The 25,165-nt window shown below is 45.3% G+C and overlaps 1 protein-coding gene across 1 annotated transcript in view; it reads right to left on the bottom strand.

Annotated features, from left to right (window-relative positions):
- Positions 1-25,165, bottom strand: part of IQCH (IQ motif containing H) — a 119,814-nt gene that overhangs the window by 85,063 nt on the left and 9,586 nt on the right. Inside the window, exons 4-7 of the mRNA XM_044279371.1 lie at positions 23,550-23,655; positions 7,570-7,689; positions 4,804-4,924; positions 3,020-3,157 (exon numbers count right to left, since the gene is read on the bottom strand). Of these exons, the coding sequence (XP_044135306.1) occupies positions 3,020-3,157; positions 4,804-4,924; positions 7,570-7,689; positions 23,550-23,655 (485 nt within the window). The remainder of the gene's footprint in view (positions 1-3,019; positions 3,158-4,803; positions 4,925-7,569; positions 7,690-23,549; positions 23,656-25,165) is intronic.

Here is a 25,165-nt window from a genome sequence, read left to right on the forward strand (position 1 = left end):
ACATAGAGTCATAAGAAACAATTCTCCACGGGGAATGCAAGTAGCTACTAAAACAGACAAGTCAAGAGGAGTGATGGGTCCTCTATAAGGTCTAATGTGTCAGGCAATTATTGGGAATGAACCAGATGTTCTTGATTATTGCCTTCAATCACCACTGCTGTATGGGGATGAGCCATGGATACATGGATACAGAGATTGTTTGTCGTCACAGAAAATATTACTGTTTAGACAGCACGATCTGCTGCATAGGAACGGTGACTTTCGGTGCTGATGGGATCATCTGATGAACAAGATTGGGTGATCGTTGGCATATTTTACACAGGCCAAACATTCATCCCCAAAAACCGGTCTGATTATTGGTCTGTGTAAAAAGGATCTTTAAATGGTCACAAATTTTTCAAAAGACTTTTGATATATCATAGAGACATATCAAATGTTTAGATCGGTGGGGGTCTGAGCGCTGAGACCCCAACCGACCCTAGAATGAGGGGAAAGAAGAGTGCGCATGGTGCTCTCTCTCCTCGCGGCTGAGGACGGAATTGAGACGAGCCCATATACTTCTATGGTGCCTGTCTCATGCAGCGAGAAGAGAGAATGCACTATACAAGCGCTCTTCTCCCCTTGATCTAGGGATCGGTGGGGGTCTCAGCACTCAGACCCCCACTAAGCTAAATGATATGAGATAAACTGAGAGGCAGGAGAATCCAGTCCATGTGTTTCCTCAAAGCCATTGTGTCACATCGGAAACAGAAAGTCTCTCTCCAGCAGACTGAGCGGTTGGGTCTTGCTTGATTAGGTCACAGACATGGAGATAATTAGGACAACGCGGTCATCCTAAGCAATAATCTAAAGGTCTATGGTGACAAAACTATAATAATCTGTTGCATTGGTCACGTTGGTAATTTGTCTCTAGAGATCGCCTCTGTTACTGTATCTGAGCTTGTAATTGGTAAGATCAAGATCATTTAGTAATACGAGTTTGTCGTTCAAAATTATTCAGCCAGTAATTAAAATCTCAGAGTGTTCTCCTTGGAAATGTTAGTTCTAAAAAAGATCATTTTGGCCACTCAGTTGAAAACATGAAACATCTGTACGTCTATGATCAGCTTTAGACAATCATTTTATAATAATGAGCAAATCAATTTCATTGTATTAAGTTGCAGAAAACACATGGGGGGGGGGGGGGGGGATTTAACAAGGGACTTCCACCAGTATTTTTGGCATAAAAAGTTACAGATTTTCTCTTATCACATCTATGAGCTCTCTCCTCTTACCAGGATGAAAAGCTATCCAGGAGGGGCCGCTGCAGGCAAAGTTCCAACACGCATTATTTTTAAAGATATAAAATGTCAAAAATCGTAGCACAAATGTAAAACCTGCTCATAACAGGCGCATGTTTTATGGCTTTAGGACAGTCCAAGATGTGCCAGATCTTAGGCCTAGTTCACCCTTCAGGGATTAAGGGCTCATGTACACGAACATATGTATTTTGCGGTTCGAAAAACTGATCCACAAAAAATACGGATGACATCCGTGTGCATTCCGTATATTGCGGAACGGAACAGCTGGCCCTTCATAGAACAGTACTATCCTTGTCCATAATGCGGACAATAATAGGACATACGGAAACGGAATGCACATCTAGTAACTTCCGTTTATTTTGCAGACCCATTGAAGTGAATGGTTCCGCATACAGTCCGCAAAAAAACCCGGAACGGACACGGAAAAAAAATAAGTTTGTGTGCATGAGCCCTTAGTCAGTATTTGGTCAGTGATTTCCATCAGTGATTGTGAGCCAAAACCAGGAGTGGAGGCTACACAGAGATAAGGTATTAGGTATGTATTTTGTGGTCGCAAAAAATACGGATGACGTCCGTGTGCATTCCCTATTTTGCGGAACAGAACAGCTGGCCCCTAATAGAACAGACCTATCCTTACACATAGAACAGACCTATCCTTACCGCCTATGTCCGTAATGCAAACAATAATAGGACATGTTCTATTTTTTTTTGCGGAACAGACATACAGACATATGGAAACATATGAAACCTTTTTTTTTGCGGACGCATTGAAATAAATTGTTCTGCATACGGTCTGCAAAAAATAAATAAAAAATAGAACGGACACGGAAAGAAAATACATTTGTGTGCATGAGCCCTAAGGGAAAGATTTGCATTTGTTCTGTGTTTTTGACCGTCACCTTGTTTTGGCTCACAAATCACTGATGAAAATCACTGACCAAACACTGACTGTGTGAAAACTGACGGATTCTCCTCATAGTATTTTCTGTAAACACTGGGATGAACAGCGAACATACATGGTGTCCGTCCCCAATTACCAGGAGTAGACTCACTCTACTTACAGCATTTTAGCAAATATAAGTTGGCTGTCCATCCTTAGGCGTCATGCACATGACCGTTGTTTTGGTCCGTATCCGAGCCGCAGTTTTTGCGGCTTGGATGTGGACCCATTCACTTCAATGGGGCCGCAAAAGATCCGTTCCATGGTCTGCAAAAAAAATATAACTTGTCCTATTCTTGTCCGTTTAGCGGACAAGAATAGGCAGTTATATCATTGGCTGTCCGTGCCATTCCGCAAATTGCAAAACGCACACGGATGCCATCCGTGTTTTGCGGATCCGCAATTTGCGGACCGCAAAACACACAACGGTCGTGTGCATGAGGCCTTAATGGGGTTTTCCTGGATTACAAAAACATGGCTGCGTTCTTCCAAATACAACACCATACCTGTCCAGCCCCATTCAATTACCGAGAGCTGAGCTGCTGTGCCAGACGACGCCCCTGGACAGTTGTGGCACTCTTTCTGGAAGAAGCAGCCATGTTTTTCTTATGATAGACAACCCCTTCAATTTACATTGGTTGCAGGAAATACAGTAAACCTGGACCATCTATGCAGCAAGTACCCGCGAGTCATATGTAGAGGACTTCCTAATACTACTGGTTTTACAGGTCAAACAATGGCGCAGAATGCTCTTTAAATACATATCCCCAGAGGTTACCTTTGCCTTGTGTAAGTGCGGCAGCTCTTCTTACATGGGGACCATGCAGGGCCAGAGATTGTGGCTTTATAGCAGGAGGGACCAAGGTAAGACGAGCGGCTGGAGGAATAAGGCCTCTCTGGATCAGACTCAGGATTCCTAAAGAAGGAGCATTTGGTTAATTTGGTTAACGGTATCAGAAAATATGTCAAATGCTTGTCTATACCATATACAGGAAGCCCCTGTCAGCAGGGCCAACCCTATCAAAGCAGTCACACTGCCTGGTAGGGTTGATGCTGTTGATTAAAATGATACCTGTCTTGTGAAAATCGGTTGCAGTGTTTCAGCTGTGTTTTATGCAAATGAGGACTTCAGTGAGTTGAATGCACTGCACCCGCACTGAATCCCGATCCATTCATTTCTATGGGCTGTGCACATGAGCAGTGATTTTCACGCATCACTTTTGCGTTGTGTGAAAATGGCAGCATGTTCTATATTGTGCGTTTATCACGCAACGCAGGCCCCATAGAAGTGAATGGGGCTGCGTGAAAATCGCAAGCATCCGCAAGAAAGTGCGGATGCGCTGCGATTTTCACGCATGGTGGCTAGGTGACGATCGGGATGGGGACCCGATCATTATTATTTTCCCTTATAACATGGTTATAAGGGGAAATAATAGCATTCTTAATACAGAACCATGGTGATAGACCATGTGATGAGCGCAGTGACGTCACCAAAGGTCCTTTTCTCCCAGGTCCTCAAAGAAGAAGAAAAAAGACAAAGAAGTGGATGAGGTGAGTTAAATTTTTTTATTTATTTTTTAACCTCTCTATCCCTAATTTACTTAGCATTCTGTATTAAGAATGCTATTATTTTCCCTTATAACTATGTTATAAGGGAAAATAATAAAATTCACACCAATTCCAAACCCGAACTTCTGTGAAGAAGTCCGGGTTCGGGTCTGGGTACCAAACATGCCGATTTTTCTCACGCGCGTGCAAAACGCATTAAAACGCTTTGCACTCGCGTGGAAAAATTGTGCATTTTCCCGCAACGCACCTGCATCCTATCCGGCCCTCACACGCGACGCCCGTGTGAAAGAGGCCTTAAGCTACTTTCACACTTGCGTTGTTATTCCGGTAGTGAGATCCGGCAGAGGATCTCAATACCGGAATTAAACGGATCTGTTTTGATTCTGCACATCCGGATGCATCCGTTCCATTAGGATGCAGTCGTGTGAAATCAAGAAGGAAAAATTTGAATCCGTCACTAAATACATTAAAAGTCAATAGGTGACGGATCCAGTTTTTTTGGCTCCATAAAAAACTGATCTGTCACCCTTGACTTACATTGTTTTCAGCGCCGGATCCGTGTTTTTTTTCCCTGTTTTTATGACCGGACAGTAAAACCGCAGCTTGCACACAAAACGGAATGCTGACGGAACGGAAGACGTCCTGAACAGATCTCTTCCCATTCTGAATGCCTTGAGGACTAAACGGATCCTCTGCTGGATCTCAATACCGGAAAACAACAAACGCAAGTGTGAAAGTCGCCTTAGGCACTTGATGTGGGAAATAGCTTCTATATATTCCATACAAGGCAAACATTTTTTCGGATATGACATTGCAATAGAAATCATGATTAATAAAGCCAAATATTAATGAAGTATATCTGTGTAATGCCGTCTGATGAGCTTAATTCCCCACATATATTATGCTGTCACTGGCCATAGGGAAAACAGGTGGCAGATCCCGGTAATTATCCCCCAGCGTAGAGGCCATGGTGTCCGCATTTCCACCTCTCACCTTTCTGCATGTCTTTTTCATGCACCGGTGGCGGAGGCAGAGAGGCGTCCATACGATGGGAGGCTGGTAGTACCGACAGATGACTGACAGTGGGGCCTCTGGCAATCCTCTCAATAGGCACCTAGAAGGAGGAAGATTTAACCCAGTGAATGCAATGATGTTGGGAAGACATTATTTCTGCTTCATCCTGTTATACTACTGCAGGGGGGACGAGGCAGACACTGAACAAGTAGTCACCGCTGCATCAGGGATTTTACAAAGAGAATGATTTCTGTCTGCAGCACCCGAGGAATTTCTGGTCGGAAATGTATCCAGCAGGTGCGGCGAGGGGAATGCATGCAGAACTTCTGCAAACGCCACATCTGTTTCCCAGAGCGGGTGACATCAGCGGTGCAGAAAGGAGCCAGCTTAGGATGGGTGGGGGGGTGAGAGAGAGGAAGACGTGAGCTGGCTCAGTCTGCCTGGTGCTTTGCACGCGGGCATAAGGCCAGGCAGAAAAGCGCGGGCCCATCTTATTGGGATTCAGTGGTGGCCCTCATTTCCTGTCCAGAGACAGATGTAACGCAGCCGTCCATGGCATTGCAAGCAGGCATCGAGCTGTTTCCAGGGATTTGTGCGCGGTGGAGAAGCAATGTCGGAGGCTCACCGTGCGCCCCTGCATAGCGAAATGACAGCCAATCTCCCATTCCACATGACAAGCACTGGATAAAAACTTAAAACAAATGGTGACCTTTCCAAAGATTAATTTGTTTACCAGCAGAATCCTCCTCTCCTTGTCATCCCAGATGGAGCACATCAGAGCGTCCCCCGATCCTAGGTGGAAGGAACGCTGACTCCAATCAGCTCCAACTCGCCGGCAATTAGTTCCGGCCTTGTTTTTTCTTCCTCTCTCTCTCTTGTATAATATTCTCTCCATTCCTACACACACAATTACCTCCCCGTTCGATCAGGGAAATTGTCACGCTTCCCATTACCGGTTTAGTAAGTACATTGCAATGAAAACATCAATTTGATTACAATGAAAGTCAATCTCCATGACCATCTCAAACAAGGGCATGAAATGTATATTATGGCGGGGCGTTCGTCCCATGTCACAATTTTTTGAACTGCGGCGTTTCACCGCAATTTAGGACGACTTGCAGTGAACACTTGGGGGGACATTTATGAAGACCGGCCATTTAGACGCCAGTCTTCATCCCTCTTGCGATGGCGGTTCATCCGCCTACATTATGTAGACGCAGGGGCCTCTACATGGCTTAGGTGGACACTACACTTGTCTAACTCTACGCCAGCTCCCTTGCTAGCGTAGATTTAGACCATTTTCTACAGCTAAAACAGGCCTAGAAAATGCTAAATGAGACGGGCCGCCCTTTTCCCCGTCCATGCCACACCCCTTTGTTAGACCTGGCGTGAGCGGCGGAAAAGGGGAAAAAGTGGCGTATATCTGTTCGTAAATGACCCCCTTGGTCCTTATTTCTTCTGACATCTGCCATGGGGTTGACAGTCAAAAAAAGCCCCTACATACACTGGATCATCGCCCCATCCAGCTGCATGAGCCAACTTTGATCTACTTAAACATATTTTTGATGAATTTTGTTGATGTAATATCTCATTTTCAATGGCTGCTATGCCGATTACTAGGCACCATCTGTTCAGATTACATTTCAGCAGCCATCTCATTATCATCACAGGCAGGATTACAATGACAGATATTATATATATCAGAATCTACCACAATAAGTGATATCACAGCATGCCTAGAAGACTCTCTCATAAAAGGCAATGAGTCCCCTCTGTCCACTGTATCTATGGCCCATGGTGGCTGCTGTAAAGCATATCTCTACAGCTCAGGCAAGATGGCCACCCCCATAATCATGTTCAGGAAATAGAATAAAAAAAAAAAAAAAAAATCGGGATTATTTTTTTTTTTAAACACAGTACAAAACAGGATATGCGTCACTATGATTTTAACCGTCAGAAAAAATTATAGGTGACACATTCCCTTTAAGAATCTGTCAGCAAACCCAGTAACATAAAGTCCTTAGGCCTCTTTCACACGGGCGAGATTTCCGCGCGGGTGCAATGCGTGAAGTGAACGCATTGCACCCGCACTGAATCCGGACCCATTCATTTCTATGGGGCTGTTCACATGAGCGGTGATTTTCACGCATCACTTGTGCGTTGCGTGAAAATCGCAGCATGTTCTATATTGTGCATTTTTCACGGAAAATGCTGGCCCCATAGAAGTGAATGGGGCTGTGTGAAAAACGCATTGCATCCGCAAGCAAGTGCGGATGCGATTTTCACGAATGGTTGCTAAGAGATGGTGTTTGCAAACATTCAGTTATTTATCACGTGTGTGAAAAATGCATCATTGCGCATTTCACCCGCGCGATAAAAACTGAACGCAATCGCAAATAAAACTAATGAACTTGCTTGCGAAATTGCGCAGTTTTCACTGAACGCATCCGGACATGCTCGTCTGCAAGGGGCCTTAGAAGCCTTGTACATACTGTATATTCAGTTTGCCATCACTTTTACATTATACCCAGACGTATGCCAGACAAAGCCCTACAGTAAGCAGATGACAATCCAGGCTTTGTGTAGAGGAAGGACTATGGAAGGTTTGTCTAATCTCTATTAACATTTTCATTGATGAGCAAGCAGATCTGTATGCTTGAGTTACAGGACGTAAGTGGATGCTCTGCTATTGGTACAAGACGCTATGACTGTACGGAGACAGAGTATTACAGCTGGCAGACTTACAGATGGTTTTGGTTTGCAGCTGATCAGGGGCAGGCTGATCCCATAGCTCTGGCTGAGCAGGTCGCGGTGAGTCACGTTCTCGGGGTTACATACGATGCGTATGCTCCGGGTCAGCTTGTGCTGTAAAACAGATGAACACATTGGCGGTATTTATAAAAAGAAAACATTTGGGTAAAATGTAGCAGTTTCCTGTGGTTCTCAATGGTGCAAAATGTTACTAGATGTGTGCAAAACCAGCATGTGCAAAGAGGTATCTCCCATGGAAGTGAACCATTTGGCTAGCGCCTGGGGTGCACCTAGCCTTTTTGCTGCCTGAGGCGAAAACTGAAACGGCGCCCCTCCCTCCCCAATGCCAATTTCTTAACCTAACCCCTTCTCTTCAGCCCATGGACCTCTGGCTGCCCCTACCTGGTGCTGCCTGAGGCGATCGCCTCAGCTGGCCTCATTGGTGGTGCACCCCTGGCTGGCGCTACCTATTGAAAGTGGCTCCCTATGAGCCAAGCTCTGACAAGGGTGAATAGCCAGGTCGGATATCCATCCGTAGACAGCTGTTTCGGTGGGCTCGCCCCTCACCAGTACAGAGTAGGATTCTGGCTGATGCCCTGGAAGTGGCTTAGGCCGGGTGCTGAATCTCCTGGCCATATTCCCCATAAGCCTCCTTACCATGGAGAACTTCCAATTAGTCTCCATACAGGACTGGTCTCTTTAAAGAGATTCAGCACCCTGCCTAAGCCAAAATCAGCACACGTGTATGTCAAAAAAGTCATTGAAATGAAATGTAGGTTACGTCTTCGTTATCCAGTCCAGAGCCATATGTCTTAACTGCTAATAAATGACTATACACCGCAGATGGCTGTTAGCTGAACGCCCCGTACGCAGGTACGCTTGTCTTGGCCGAACATGTGTTGACAATGGGGACAAAGGAATTAAGTCGCTTCCACGGGAGAAACGGTGCACAAAGTGTCTTAGCCCGCCCTCGGTGCACTTACCTGCTCATCAGCATATGGATGTACAGTAAGTAAAAGGTATCATGCAGCTGAGCTAGCCCTACAAGACATTGTGCCTGGTCAGGGGTGTATCTATCACGAGGCAAACAGGGCATTTGCCTAGGGAGGCACTTGCCAATGGGGCAGCAAAATGCCTTGTTTGCTTAGTGATAGTTACACAATATGCAATTGTCCGATTCGATCCTTCACTATGCGAGCGGCATAGCCGGCGCCGCATAGTCAAGGAGTTTAAAGAGTTACTTCCTCCTCCTCCTCCTGACTTCCTCCCGACCTCCCCTGCCTTTTGCGTCCGCGCGTTGCGACGTGACACGGAGGTGGAGTCACGGGCCAGCTACGCTAGGGTGAGCCTTATCTCCTCCAAGTGCAGAACGCATCCTGCACCTTGAACACTGAGGCCAGGCCCCGGCCACCAATGCACTGATCGTTATTCACTTTTAAATACAGAAAGGAAGATGTGAAGCTCTAACAGGAAAGGGTGGAGCCTAAAGAGGAAGGGGTGGGGTTTACAGAGGAAGGGGTTTGGCCTTGACAGGAAGGGATGGGTCAAATTTATATTAGTGGGGTGCCCAAGTTTAGTCTCGCCTAGGGCAGCACATAACCAAGATACACCACTGTGCCTGGTGTAACAGTGAATTTCCTGCTGACAGATTCCTGTTACGTTGTAGTATTTTCTGCCCTGAATCTGTTGCACGTCTTTATTAATGACCCTCTATACAGTCAGACCCCTATTGGAAATCAAGCAGTACAGTGACGTACCGCGAGACATATACACTCACACAGCCACATGTCACTTTCCTATTGAGTGACACAGCCTCCAGGTAGTTATGCCTTCCTGCCAGACTGGAAAATGTAAGATTTGATTGTTTAGCCTGTATTTTGAGTTATCTACTCCCTTCTGATCCTCAGCTGTGTCGTGTGACAGACACTGTGACTTTCTAACTGACGCAGCGTCTTATGTGTGGCCAGGAAGTCAGTTTCTCTATTCGTTCCTAAGACAGCCTCAGTGACCGTCACATAGGAATGAATAAGGGAGCTGACTTCCTGTCCAGACGCTGTGTCAGTTGGAGACTTAGGCTACTTTCCCACTAGCGGCAAGGAACTAAATAACCCAATGTAAGATAGGCTGTCTTCCTTGACATTGCCATTTTATATGAAGAAGCTCTGCCACTGCACTGATCGCTCCCTGATGAGCCATTGTATAATAGCGAAACGCGTCGGATAGAACTTGCAGTCAGCTATTAGAGGAAGGGATAATTAGGTCAGGCCCAAGGTTCCAGCGGCTGGGGGGGGTCGCTCTTTTCAGGGCGAGTGCTCTGACTACAGCCAGTTAGCCTATCTCCCCACTCAAGACTAGAGTTAGGGTCAGAGATAAGTAGGCTAAGCTGTACATTCAATACTGAGCAATATCTGCAGATCTCGCCTAGAAGCAACCCCCACCATAAACTGCCAAGCCCTCACTAGGGCAAAAGACCTTATACCCCTCTCCTAGCAAAGAACCATACGCACCAAAGTGTGTGTGTAAGAATTTTAGTAACACTGTCTCACTTATTTTAAAGAGATGAATAAAAGTTACGCATCCTTATATCTCACAAAGTACACTCAGTTCACGACATAACATTTAGCAGGAAGGAACTCGGATCCGTGCTGCCGCTAGTGCACGTGTGCCCCCGGACTACAGCTCCGGCCCCATTGACCATAATGGGGGCGGGGCGGAGTTCCGGCGGCAGCACGGCAAACATGCAGAGAGGCGGCCGGAATTAAACTACAACATTTCCTGGAGCCGAAAAAACACTAAAAAGCACCCTTAAAGGGGTTTTCCCACAAACAAAATTCTAAATTTTTCAAACAGCACATGGATCTGAATACTTTCATAATTGGATGGAATTAAACATTTTATATATCCACTGGACTATCCAATCGCATGTATCTGCATAGTGCTACCTGCTATTTGTTCTTTTACTTATTTCTATGTCCACCTTGATGAGGTGGTCATACATGCTCAGTTCCATCCTTCAACTTCCAACAATCATATCTTCTGTTAGAAGTTGTGATGAGCCTCAGGAGAAAATACACATCCCTGAGTTGTGATAGGGAGAGAGCTGCAGCAGAGAGGAAAACATCCCTGAGCTTCTGCAGAAAGGACACACTCCTGAGCTGTCAGCTTGACTAGCATCTAGCAGAGCAATTGGAGCAATGAATGGGGAGATCTCTGGATCCATATGAGGTACAGGGCTGGTTCTAGTTTTGTTAGAAACGGTGTTACTTGTTGCCTCACTGTAACTGTGTTGCTGTGTCGGCTGGCTGCACGTTGCCGAGCGTACCGGCTGCAGGTTGCCTGTGTAAGCTAAAAATAAACAGCCGTTAGTACGTTGCCTCTTTATGGTGCGTCGCGGGTTCCAATTGTGAAGTGGGTGCTGTTCACATATACAGGTGCGTTTATTCAAATGGACGCGCTGCTCCAGAGTCAACAGAAAGATCCTCCTTTCCAAATCACTGCGAATGCTTTCCCATATCCAAGGAAGTCTGTGATTTGGAAAGGAGGATCTTTCTGTTGACTCTGGAGCAGCGAGGTCCATTTGAATAAACGTGCCTGTGTAGGCTGGTTGCTCGGGGCTGCGTGCTGGTGACGGTTCGGTGGTGTGCGCAATCCATGTATTTTTCCTTCCTCTTGGCAGCATGATATCCCAGAGGGTATTGCCAGATGGTTGCTATTGGCATCGTCCAGAACTGCAGTTTTCAGTGCTGCGGTTTCTGTTACCTCTGACCTGCTTGTAGTACCTCCTGTTTGGTTCTGTAAGGCCTCTTTCACACGGGTGAGTTTTCCGTGCGGGTGCAATATGTGAGGTGAACGCATTGCACCCGCACTGAATCCGGACCCTTTCATTTCTATGGGGCTGTGTACATGAGCAGTGATTTTCACGCATCACTTGTGCGTTGCGTGAAAATCGCAGCATGCTCTATAGTGTGCGTTTTTCATAGAAGTGAATGGGCTGCGTGAAAATCGCAAGCATCCGCAAGCGGTTAGATTTTCACGCATGGTTGCTAGGTGACGATCGGGATGGGGACCCAATCATTATTATTTTCGCTTATAACATGGTTCTAAGGGAAAATAATAGCATTCTTAATACAGAATGCAAAGTAAATTAGGGATGGAGGGGTTAAAAATAATAAACAAATTTAACTCACCTCATCCACTTGGTCGCGTAGCGGATCTCCTCTTCTTTCTTCAGGACCTGGCTAAAGGACCTTTGATGACGTCACTGCGCTCATCAAATGGTCCATCACATGGTCCATCACCATGGTGATGGACCATGTGATGAGCGCAGTGACGTCATCAAAGGTCCTTTAGCCAGGTCCTGAAGAAAGAAGAGGAGATCCGCTACGCGACCAAGTGGATGAGGTGAGTTAAATTTGTTTATTATTTTTAACCCCTCAATGGACATTTTACTAAGCATTCTGTATTAAGAATGCTATTATTTTCCCTTATAACCATGTTATAAGGGAAAATAATAAAATCTACAGAACACCTAACCCAAACCCGAACTTCTGTTAAAAAAGTCCGAGTTCGGGTCTGGGTACCAAACATGCCGATTTTTCTCACGCGTGTGCAAAACGCATTAAAACACTTTGCACTCGCGCAGAAAAACTGCGCATTTTCCCGCAACGCACCCGCATCCTATCTGGCCCTCACACGCGACGCTCGTGTGAGAGAGGCCTAAGGGTTAACTCCCCTCTGAGGTTCCATGGGTGTGTCCTTGCAGGTGCGCTCATTATCTGGCTATTTCAGCCTGTGAGCGTGGAGTCTCATGGTCAGTCTTGTTTGTTCTGTTCCTGGTTATGATGTGTTCGCCCCTTGCTCCTGACCCTTGGGGTCCCTGCTGCCGTTCATGTCTGTCCATGTTTCTGTGTGGTATTCCTTGTTCTGCATTGATGTTTCCGTTTGGTTGCTATGTTATGTCCTGTTCATGTCTGATCTGTATCTGTCCATAGCTTGGCAGAGCTGTTTCTGCGTCCGTGCGCCTAGAAAAGCGTATCTACGTCTGTTCCTGTCTGTCCATGCCTGTTTTGTCTGTGGCAGTCTTTACTGCTCCTAGTGTTCTTGTTCTGTTATGTCTGTCAGGCATGGCCTCACTGTTCCTGTCTGCGGAAGTGGGTTCCTGTGTTCCCCGGAGGGGGAATGCCCAGTCTGTTTATACCATGTCTATGTCTGATTTTTGTTCTTGCTATGCCTGGTTTATGTTATTACCTGTATTCTGTATTGCCATGCCCTGTTTTTGCCTGCTCAATGTACTGCTGGTACCTTTTGGTACCTTCTGGTTTCCGGTTCCTGCTGCCACGCTCTAGAGTTGCCCCTTCAGAGTATGGCTAGTCAGTGGCACAGTGGAATACTCCCGCTGCTCAGTGGCAGTACATTGGGGTTTGTTTCATTGTCTCTAGTATTTCGGTCATGCTGCGGAGGATAAGGAAGACCAAGAGTCACCTCTGCTGCGGAGGATAAGTTCATCCGAGTCACCAGCCTCAGAAATCGCAGGTTAACAGCAGCTCAGATTAGAGACCAGGTCAATGCCACACAGAGTTCTAGCAGCAGACACATCTCTAGAACAACTGTTAAGAGGAGACTGTGTGAATCAGGCCTTCATGGTAGACTATCTGCTAGGAAACCACTGCTAAGGACAGGCAGCAAGCAGGAGACTTGGTTGGGCTAAAGAACACAAGGAATGGACATCAGACCAGTGGAAATCTGTGCTTTGGTCTGAGGAGTCCAAATTTGAGATCTTTGGTTCCAACCACCGTGTCTTTGTGCGACGCAGAAAAGGTGAACAGATGGACTCTACATGCCTGGTTCCCACCGTGAAGCATGGAGGAGGAGGTGTGATGGTGTGGGGGTGCTTTGCTGGTGACACTGTTGGGGATTTATTCAAAATTGAAGGCATACTGAACCAGCATGGCTACCACAGCATCTTGCAGCGGCATGCTATTCCATCCGGTTTGCGTTTAGTTGGACCGTCATTTATTTTTCAACAGGACAATGACACCAAACACACCTCCAGGCTGTGTAAGGGCTATTTGACCATAAAGGAGAGTGATGGGGTGCTGCGCCAGATGACCTGGCCTCCACAGTCACCAGACCTGAACCCAATTGAGATGGTTTGGGGTGAGCTGGACCGCAGAGTGAAGGCAAAAGGGCCAACAAGTGCTAAGCATCTCTGGGAACTCCTTCAAGACTGTTGGAAGACCATGTCAGGTGACTACCTCTTGAAGCTCATCAAGAGAATGCCAAGAGTGTGCAAAGCAGTAATCAAAGCAAAAGGTGGCTACTTTGAAGAACCTAGAATATGACATATTTTCAGTTGTTTCACACTTTTTTGTTATGTATATAATTCCACATGTGTTAAGTCATAGCTTTGATGCCTTCAGTGTGAATCTACAATTTTCATGAAAATAAAGAAAACTCTTTGAATGAGAAGGTGTGTCCAAACTTTTGGTCTGTACTGTATATAGATAAAATATAGATATAAAATATATATATATATATATATAAAAATAAAGATATACGTCTTCCTAACAACAGGATACCATGAATAAAACATGTTTGCTTGTGATATAAATCTTTATTTTGTAGGAGGAAAAACATCAATTCACAAAATGCAAAAATGCAAACCTTAAAAATGTGTTTAGATTTTCAAAATGAAGAAAAAGCAGAGGTCAAATACTCAACATCGACTGTCACGCACAATGCAGCTGCTGATAGTGGCCCGGGCCTAATCATGGCATTTCACAATCAGCATCTTGGTTTTATTATGCTGACTGAGGTTTACCTTGTTTTAAGGATAGAAGGTGGCAAATTATAGGTGGCAATTTCCCAGCTGGAGCCCCCGACTAGTTAATAATATCGTGGCTCCTGCCTGCATGCCATGCACAAGGAACAGCTGGTAAAGCAGCACTCTCACTCCATTAAGAAATGAGGTGCGCGTGTTCTGTCACAGGATATGGATTTTTAAGCAGGTGCTGGAGGTTTGCTGCCGCAGGGCCAGGGTAAGCAGTATTATGCCCAAGGGAGGTGTAGGTTATTATAGCAGACGCCGAACTGACGTTATATATGCTGTGTTCTGGAATAGGTTTGGTTTCTATAAGTGATAGCAAAGACTATCTGACATAAGCGACAATATAATAGTGTAATAGCTGGAAGTGTCACAAGAAAAACGGTAATAATTCATATTAATGCATGTATAGGGATATTTACTAGAACTGCAGCTGGAATTACTCACAAGGCAAAAACATCATTCACTTTGTACTAAGGCCTTATCCACACTTTATACCGTATGTCTGTGGAGGCTCCGCTCCTGGTTTTAGCTCACAATCACTGACCAAAACAGTAAGGCGGAACGGAACGGAATTGCGGACCCATTCATTTCTAAGGGGCAGCACGATGTGCAGCCCGGTTCGGGAATTGCGGATCCGCACTTCCAGGTCCGCAATTCCGATCCCGAAAAATATAGAACATGTCCTATTCTTGTCTGCAATTGCGGACAAGATTAGGCATTTTCTATTAAGTGCCGGCGATGTGCGGTCCGCAAAATGCGGAACGCACATCGCTGATGTCCGTGTTTTGCGGATCTGCAAAACACACACTGATGTGTGAATGGACCCTTACTTTTTATGGCCTCATGCACACGACCGTTCAGTTTTTTCCGCGGACCTGCAAAAAACGGAAGCCACCCGTGTGCCTTCCGCAATTTGCGGAACGGAACGGGCGGCCCATTGTAGAAATGCCTATTCTTGTCCACAAAACGGACAAGAATAGGACATGCTATATTTTTTTTTACGGAGCAACGGATGCGAACAGCACACGGAGTGCTGTCCGCATCTTTTGCAGCCCCATTGAAGTGAATAGGTCCGCACCCGAGCTGCAAAAACTGCGGCTCGGATGCGGACCATAACAACGGTCGTGTGCACGAGGCCTGACTTTGTGGATAAAGTCTGAAGGCTCGGGCAGATGTTGCAGAGTCCATGTGTGGCCACACGAGGACCCATGACCAAGCTTTCTGACACTGGGCAGCACATTTTGGTGAATAATCCCTTTATGGTCTTGAGATTTCATTGCACCCTGCACAAATTCAAGATACCCTGTGCAGATGCAGCAAAGCAGCCCCAAAACATAACAGACCCTCCTCCATGTTTCACAGTAGGTACAATGTTCTTTTCTTTCTATGCTTCATGTTTGCACCTGTGAACACAGAGCTGATGTGACTTGCCAAAAAGGTCCAGTTTTGTCTCAGCTGTCCAAAGGACATTCTCCCAGAAGTTTTGTGGCTTGTCAACATGCATTTTGTCAAATTTCAGTCTTGCTTTTTTACGATTTGCTTTCAAAAGTGGTTTCCTCCTCAGTCATCTTCAATTAAAGGGGTTCTCCTGGCTTTAAATATTGCTAAACTAGCATCAGGATAGGTCATCAATATCAGATCGGCGGGGGTCCGACACCCGGCACTCCTGCCGATCAGCTGTTTGAAGAGGAGGCGCGCGCCGTCCCAGCGCTGCCTCCTCTTCACTGTTTACCTTCTCGCCGTCGCCTCTGCAGCGGTGAGCAGGTGTAATTACACCCAAGCCGTCCCATTCTTTTTTTAAATGGGACGCATCGCTCCTATACAAGTTTAGTTTCTTCACATAACACTGTTTTCCTGGAGTTTTTCCTTTAGTTACGGCTGTTTAAACAATTACAATATGAGGACCTTCTCAAGATGGCTCCTCTGCCAGTTCTCTGAGGCCAAAACTGCTTTCCCTCACTTCCCATACACACTTGCTGTAGCCAGCAGCTCCCTGCCAGCCAATCAGATTGGATTACTGAGAGACACGCCTCCTCACTCTGAAGCCTAATGCAGGCATGCAGTGTGAAGGACCGCCCCTCTGTCTTCTGCTTATACTAAAAGGAAGACAGACCAGCCCTAGCAAGGGTCTTTTAAGGGAGCAGTGGAAAGGGACAGAGGACATTAATAAAAGCTGTTTTTATAAGGTAATTACAGATCTTTTGACAATCATTGACAGACTAACTCAGGTATACATGCCTAGCTATAATAAACTAGCAAATAAAAAAAAATATGACAGTTACCCTTTTACCCTTTAAAGTCGTCCAGACCCATTCACTTGAATCGGACTGAACTGCACATAGGCCATGAGACCAATGAACATGACATCTCTGGGCTAGGAAGAGGCTGTGGTGTTCCGGTGAGTGCTAATAGGCCATATATTGATGGCCTATCCCGAGGCTAGGTCATCAGTATTTTACTCCCAGAAACCCCATTTAATAGGCTACAGTACTTGGCAGACTTGGAGGACACTGTTAGGCATTGCATTCTGCTATCAGGTGGGGAAGGTGTATTGTAGGGCTATTTTTTTTATTACTGATTGGTTCTGTCCCTTTAATTCTGTTCCCTTTTATTACTACCATTCTGTGTAATGATGTTCCTTGTAAATCAAGTACCCATCCCCGATTGTGCTGATAAGACCACATTCCAGAGTGATCTCAGAGACATGCGTGATGCGCACTGGAGGAGGGGCTAACAGGTTTAAACTCTGTGGCACACATTCATTGGGGGGACTCTACCAAGAACTGCATCCTAGTTAGTATGCAAGTATTGATTTGCCCTATCTCATGTACACCCTGGGGTGTCGGTCATGTGTTATAACGTGGTAGATAGCCATAGCCATGTGTTATAGCATGATCGATGGAGTCTCCACCCCATTTAGGCTAGTGATGTACTTACTTTTTATTCAGTATGTGATTTAGCTGTGTTATCTTATATTTAATCACTTAGTAAATATATTTATTCACTTAGCCTGTGTAAACTTATTCATTCTCAAATCTTTTGAATTCACGTTACGGGGGGGGGGGGGGGGGGGGGAGTGTGATGGCTGAGAGAGGGAGCACCCTACTTCTGTCAAATGGCCGGGTTTAGAGCTATTGCTGATCCAGGCTCCAGGCTGTCACAGTGGGAGTTCGGCTGGAAATGACCTACATGACTTGCTGGTATGTCAGGCCACTGAGGCTGAATGCTTGCCATGATATAATAGTACGTCATAGGGCGAGAAGCTGTTAAAGGAGCTGTCCACCAGGCACAACATAACTATACTGGAGCCACAAAAATGGCAGTAATAGCAAAATTCTAATAGTAATTCATGCATGCCTATTCAGTCACATGTAACATACAGAATATGTATATAGGCAGTCATGTAGCATCTATGTACCGGTTACACCTTAATACACACAGAATAAGCAGTGAAGGACTCTCATAATGCAATCCTTGTCTCTACTATTAACCATTTACACCATTTTTTTTTAGCTTTTTGGATATATTCTGAATTGCTGCAGGTGTGTAAAATAAGAATATGGTCCAAAGGTAAAATGAGGTATGACCCATTACACACTGGCACTGCAGCAGGATATACCGGTAGATGTCTTTGCGTTAAAGACCCCGAAAGCGGTGGCGTACAGTCCTAGGGGACCCCTGTGTCAGACACAACTTGTTAGTTCATGTGAGCACTTTCGATTTGGGTCAAATTTATTTGTACTCACATTGAACCTTCCGAAACTAATTTAAAAAAATGACATGGTAGATTCTCAGACCTCACAAGGGTATGGTTCTTGTATAAGTCATGGTGTCCAAGGGATGCTTTATAAAGACAACTGAATGGATAACCATGTAATGCACGGATGAGCCTCTGGGCCCGAGCTGAAGGTGCACTTATAGGGGGGTCCCAACCAAGGACAACTTCTTTAATATAAAGTTGCACCACCCAGGTTGCCACAGTAGCCTCCACTCTTCTAGGAAGGCTTTCTAGGAGATTTTAGAACATTCGTGCAGAGATTTATCCAACTGAAAGCATTGATGTTGTAAACCGATATTTTATTAGGCCTTGCTTTGTGCATGCACCGTTATCAAGGTGGAGCCCAAAACCATTATTACTCCGCACTAAACTTCACAGCTAGAGCTCAACATCCAGGAAGAAAGCATTTTTCAAGTGTGCATCAAACTTAGGCCTCTTTCACACGGGCGTTGCGGGAAAAGGTGCGGGTGCATTGCGGGAACATGCGCGATTTTTCGGCGCAAGTGCAAAACATTGTAATGCATTTTGCACTCGCGTGAGAAAAATCGTGCATGTTTGGTATGTTTGGGATCAGTGTTCTGTAGATTGTATCATTTTCCCTTATAACATGGTTATAAGGGAAGATAATAGCATTCCGAATACAGAATGCATAGTAAAATAGCACTGGAGGGGGTTAAAAAAATAATAATAATTTAACTCACCTTAGTCCACTTGATCGCGCAGCCGGCATCTCCTTCTGTCTTCATCTTTGCTGATTGCAGGAACGAGACCTGTGGTGACGTCACTCCGGTCATCACATGATCCATCACCATGGTAAAAGATCATGTAATGGAACATGTGATGACCGGAGTGACGTCACCACAGGTCCTGTTCCTGCAATCAGCAAAGAAGAAGACAGAAGAGATGCTGGCTGCACGAACAAGTGGACTAAGGTGAGTTAAAAATTTATTTATTTATTTTTAACCCCTCCAGCGCTATTTTACTATGCATTCTGTATTCAGAATGCTATTATTTTCCCTTATAACCATGTTATAAGGGAAAATAATAATGATCGGGTCTCCATCCCGATCGTCTCCTAGCCACCGTGCGTGAAAATCGTACCGCATCTGCACTTGCTTGTGGATGCTTGCGATTTTCACGCAACCCCATTCATTTCTATGGGGCCTGCGTTACGTAAAAAACACACAAAATAGAGCTTGCTGCGATTTTCACGCAATGCACAAGTGATGCGTGAAAATCACAGCTCATGTGAACAGCCCCATAGAAATGAATGGGTCGGGATTCAGTGCGGGTGCAATGCGTTCACCTCACGCATCACATCCGCGCGGAATACTCGCCCGTGTAAAAGGGGCCTTAAAGGGGGTTATCTGACCCTTTGAAACCGATGACTTATTGTCTGGACAGGTCCTCAGCATCTTATTGGTCAGGGTCTGACCTATTCTCTGGCTAGGTCTTTAGTTTCAAAGGGTCGGATAACCCCTTTAAGAGTCCTCAGTCAGACCGCTAGGTCATGAACTGGCACCATCACTCCTGAAAACAAGGGTGATCCGCTTGACACTACTGCGGGTATTATCTGTAAATATGTATGATGATCTAAGGATTGCGTATGGCTCCTCAGACTTTGAAATCCAATAGATGAAGCTCTAGTGAGAGTACAGTGGTCATTTTAGGACATCCTTAGATGTCAAAGTCAAATATCAGAATCATGTAAGCACAAGACTCTCCATGATAGCTGACTCTGACATACGACACCCGGCTCTGGCACCTGACTCTGATCTGTGACTACTCAGTACCCGAACATGTGTATGCTTAGTGACTGCCTATTACAGGGGTCAGCAACCTCCGGCAGTTCAGCTGTGGTGAAACTACAACTCCCAGGATGCTCCATTTGCTTCTATGGGAGTCCTGAGAACAGCCAAGCAAGTGTGCATGTTGGGAGTCGTAGTTTCACCGCAGCTGGAGTGCCGGAGGTTGCTGATCCCTGGCCTATTATAGATTACTGCCTGAATATCTAATCAAATAGGCAATAGTCATGCCGCCTATGACCGTGTCCTAACACAGACTCCTTCAGCAATCTCCTATGTTTAAAAAATGAAATGTACAACTGGCATAGCTGAAGTGCGGAGGGTTTACTACAAGGATGCCTTTCCTGCCCTGTAAATGGTTGGAAACTTCTGTGCTACTGAGACTTTTAAAGGGGGCCTGTCATGTTAAACATGGTGTCTGAGCTGCAGGCAGCATGTTATAGAGCAGGAGGAGCTGAGCAGATTGGTATATAGTTTTATGGGAAAAGATTCCGTAAAACCTGTATTTTATACATTTATATTCTTGCTCATTTTGGAGTTTGACGTCCAGGAGGCGGAGTTATCAGTGATTGACAGCTATCTCTGTATACACAGTCATAGAGGGAGGGCTGTCAATCACTGATAGCTCCGCCTCCTGGACTTCAAAGCCCAGAATGAGCAGGAATTTAAATGAATAAATTACAGGTTTCACTGAATCTTTTTTCATGAAAACATATATGAATCTGCTCAGCTCCTCCTGCTCTATAACCTGCAGCTTATATTGCATTGTCATGGTGACAGATTTCTTTAAATTAGTATGGACACCCAACCTGTACACCACTGTGCAATCAGAGTGTAATATATCACTCACTTCCTAGTGCTTATGTTATTTGCACTCCAATGCCTGACTTATTAACCAGGCAGATCTTGCATGGGTAATAGTTATATTGAACGTACTAGCTAGCCAGATTTCATATCACAAACCCAAAAGGATATGGATATGACGTTCATATCTGACATGAGCTTCAGATACTGTATTTACTAAATAGATCACATACTCTGAGCCTGTGTAGTATCTGCCTCATATACGGCAGGTCTTAGGTTCCAGACCTGCAGCAGACAATGTACAAAATAATAGGAATATTTTTTAATGTTCAATAAATTTGTATTGAAGTACAAGTTTTCAAACTGAGCAGTTACAATAGATCGTTTTTATAACAGCATAAAACAAGGGTGGGGGTGTCCAATAACACATCCAATACAATCAATGTCAGTCGAGGTATAAGCCCATTCAGGGCCAGAAGAGCGACACAACAAATATGTGGGCACATGGATTATAAGAAGACTTGCGGGTATAATGAAGTAACTAGGGGGAGGAGTAGACTACCACATGCATGCAGGTAAAGGAGATGCAAATTTGCTGAAAAGCCATATGACCCACTGGTTATGGGCACGCATTCGGGCGTTAGCGAAAACTAACTCACAGTGCATATGTTGGTTAACGGATGGAATCACCTCAGCTAGTGGGGTCGGAATGTGCAGTCCGCATCCGTATTTGCGGATCCGCACTTCCGCATCCGTGATTCCGCTTCCACAAAAAAAATAGAACATGTCCTATTCTTGTCTGCAATTGTGGACAAGATTAGGCATTTTCTATTATAGTGCCGGTGAAGTGCGGTCCGCAAATTGCGGAATGCAAATTGCCAGTGTCCGTGTTTTGCGGATCTGCAGAACACTTATGGACGTGTGAATGGACCCTTACTGAATTCTTCTGGCTTGTTCAAAGGAATATTTTTTTAAATGCGCTAGTTAGTTAGATGACAAATCTTTTGCCTCTCATTACCAAGAACATTTAATGAGCATTTTTCCGAAATCATAAATACTAACTCAAATAGTGCCCTAGCAGGTGGTGAGTGGTCAGAGCAATGAAAGACGCCAATTTTGGCGCACTGATAGCTTATGAAGATGTTCACAGAGCAGACGGGAAGGATTCTCTGCGGCGTGGCGGTGATCTTGTGGATCATGCTGCACGTTCCTGCGTACGACGGGAAGTTTTCTTATTGGTAGTTGATTTGGAAATACAAACTAGATGGGTGCCATGTTAACAGGTATCTACTCACGTCATGGAGGTGTGCTCGGCCTACAGGAAAGACATTGATTTTGGCTGGCTTCAAGGGAACCCATCACCAGATTGGCGCTATGTAACTAATTACGGTACATGCTGACGCTGCTCTCATCATACAGTTCCCATCCCCAAGTGTTGCTTTTCCTAATCATAGCCATTTTGAAGAAATTTGCTTTATAAAATGTACCTGACATGCCCGAACTCTGTGACCTGGAGTCACTTGGGGGGCCCCAAGCAATCACGGAGCCACAGAGCGGCTGCTGTAAGCCCACCCACCCAGCTCTGATTGACATGTCTCCGGCTTGTCAACGTCACCACTGGCGCACTCAAAATCGCGCACATTGCTGGAAGCATATCAATCAGAGCATTTTTGTTATAGTGAAATACAGTAGTCTGTCCTTTACATTTTTCTAGCCTAATAGTAACTAAAATACATTTTAGATGATGTCCCGTTTCCATAACGGCCATTTTTATATAAAGGGATTTATAGTTTATGGTATATGGAGACAGGGCTAGAATGTGTGGTGGCACTTTATTGTCTTACTCTTTTTTCTTTTTCGTTTTATACTTAGTGCCTCCATAAGATCATATAAAACCTTTGGGGGGCAAATTAGCATTAGGGTCCAGTCACATTGGGGATCCGCAATACACGCGGCCGCCACCCCCAAAGAACTGCCTATTCTTGTCCGCAATTGCGGACAAGAATAGAACATGTTCTGTTTTTTTCAGGAGCCGCGGACCGGAAGATCGGGGATGCGCTCCGGAAATGCGGATGTGGACAGCACACTGTGTGCTGTCCGCATCTCTTCCGGCCCCATAGAGAATGAACGGGTCTGGATTCGTTCCCCAACGTTGAGGAACAGATCCGGACCCATTCTACGGACATGTTCTGACATATCAGCCCCAGTTACAGGGGGGACACAGCCTCCAGACCCTCACTGTAGAGCTGATCTGGGTCAGCAGCTTGTGCAGTTACCCAGCCCCCAGTGATCATACGATCGTTAGGACCAGAGCTGGAAGGGACATTTCTTCCTTCAGTTCATGGTTTTCATTTCCATGTTTGTGTAGCAACTTTGTCAGAATAATATCTACAGGGAGAGCGTGGGGAGCATGAACTCCATTACCCCACTACATATTGTCAACATATACTTTGGGTATTTGGGACTTTGGGTATGGCTGGACGGAGTGGCCGGCTGCGTGCGGCCACTGGTGGGCGTGGCTTGGCTGCAGAGAATGTTAGTTTAGGAGGGAGGTGGGTGGAGAAAGAGGCATTTTTCGATGATAACATTTATTACAAAATTTCTTACATTCACCTGCACTACTGATTTTTGCAAAGTTTGTAATTTAAGAATCCTCTGTGTTTTGGGGTTACACCGGAGGCGCCATATTTATAATTATTCTTGATAATAGATCAACTACAAACATATGATTCACACGGCTTGAATGGATGGCTAGACTCACCTGCTGTCCCGGTGATGTATGTCTTGCTGAAGCATTTGGTCTAGTATCTTGTACATCTGGCACAAGTGGTTTCTGGTTGAGTTTTGCAGCTTCAAGTTGAGGAGCCCTACGTAATAAATGAGCGCCATTTCTGTGTTATCCGATGTGACATTACATTACTTATCTCTTGCTGGACCTGTACCAGGACATGAGGGCAGATCACAAACATTCTGGATTGTCTCTTCACAACATGGTCCTTACAGGTTAGCAGGCATGTCCAAACTGCGGCCCTCCAGCTGTTGCAAAACTACAACTCCCAGCATGCCCTAATAGCTGTAAGCTATCCAGGCATGCTGGGAGTTGTAGTTTTGCAACAGCTGGAGGGCCGCAGTTTGGACATGCCTGGGTTAAGGCTACATGCACACCACCGTATGTCTTTTGCGGTCTGCAAATTGCGGATCCGCAAAAAAAAAAAAAGGGAACAGACACGGAAACAAACAACATTCGTGTGCATGTAGCTAATTTAGGCTACATGCACACGAACATATTTAGTTTCCGTGTCCATTCCATTCATTTTAATGGGTCCGCCCGTAGCCCTGCAAAAAAAATAGAACATGTCCTATTCTTGTCCGTTTTAGGCATTGTTACAATGGATCCGCAAAAAAAGGATGGCATAAAGATGTCCTCCGTTTTTATTTGCGGACCGCAAAACACATACGGTCGTGTTCATGTAGCCTTTGCGGATAGGATGTGGACCCATTCATTTCAATGGGTCCGCAAAAAAACGCGGACAGCACACCGTATGTCCGTTCCGTTGCTTCGCCCAAAAAATTGTGCATGTCCTATTTTTTTATATTTTGCGGACAAGGATAGGCATTATTACAATGGATCCGCCCAAAAAAAAAACGGATGCCATACGGAACGTCATCCGTTTTTTTTGCAGATCCGCAGTTTGCGGACCGCAAAAAACATACGGTCGTGTGCATGTAGCCTTAAGGTGAACATCTCCTAGAAATGAAATAAAACTGGAGAAGCAGTAATGCGGGACGGGGTGCATGCGGTTCTCATTCACAAAGTCAATGATTTTGCATGAATAAATATCCAATATGAAGAATGAAGGTTTTTTGCTGGGGGAGGCGGAGATGTTATAATTAAAGAACACATACTCATTGGTTAGGGATCATTCAGATAAGTGATTTTCACGTTCAAGAGCTGTGTGAGTGTAGAACAGATATCGCACGGACTTGGCACAATAAAGTCAGTCACACATGCAATTTTCATCATGGACCAATTCAGTGGGTTTTTTGACAGATGTAAAAAATAGATGACATACTGGTACCACAGGGACAAACGGAACTCAGTCGAAGCTAAAACGGATTCAGTACGGATGGAAAATTGGGGGGGGGGGGGGGGGGCACAGAGCAGCGCCTGGGAATGGGTCGCAGGGTCCTAGTCGGGCGGACTAGAGAGCCCAGCTTCCCCAAGGGACTTTTTATTTGCACAGCCTAGGGGCTGGAGGACTACAAGGTGGGAAAAGCCGCATGTACTTCACCTGCGTGAACGGGGCTTAGAGGTGAGACAGGTTGTGTTTAGTTAGAGCCCGGCCGGGCAGGTGTTTATTTTGTATCATTTATGTT

Source organism: Bufo gargarizans, chromosome 2, assembly GCF_014858855.1.
Source record: "Bufo gargarizans isolate SCDJY-AF-19 chromosome 2, ASM1485885v1, whole genome shotgun sequence".
In the NCBI taxonomy this organism is placed as follows: Eukaryota; Metazoa; Chordata; class Amphibia; order Anura; family Bufonidae; genus Bufo; species Bufo gargarizans.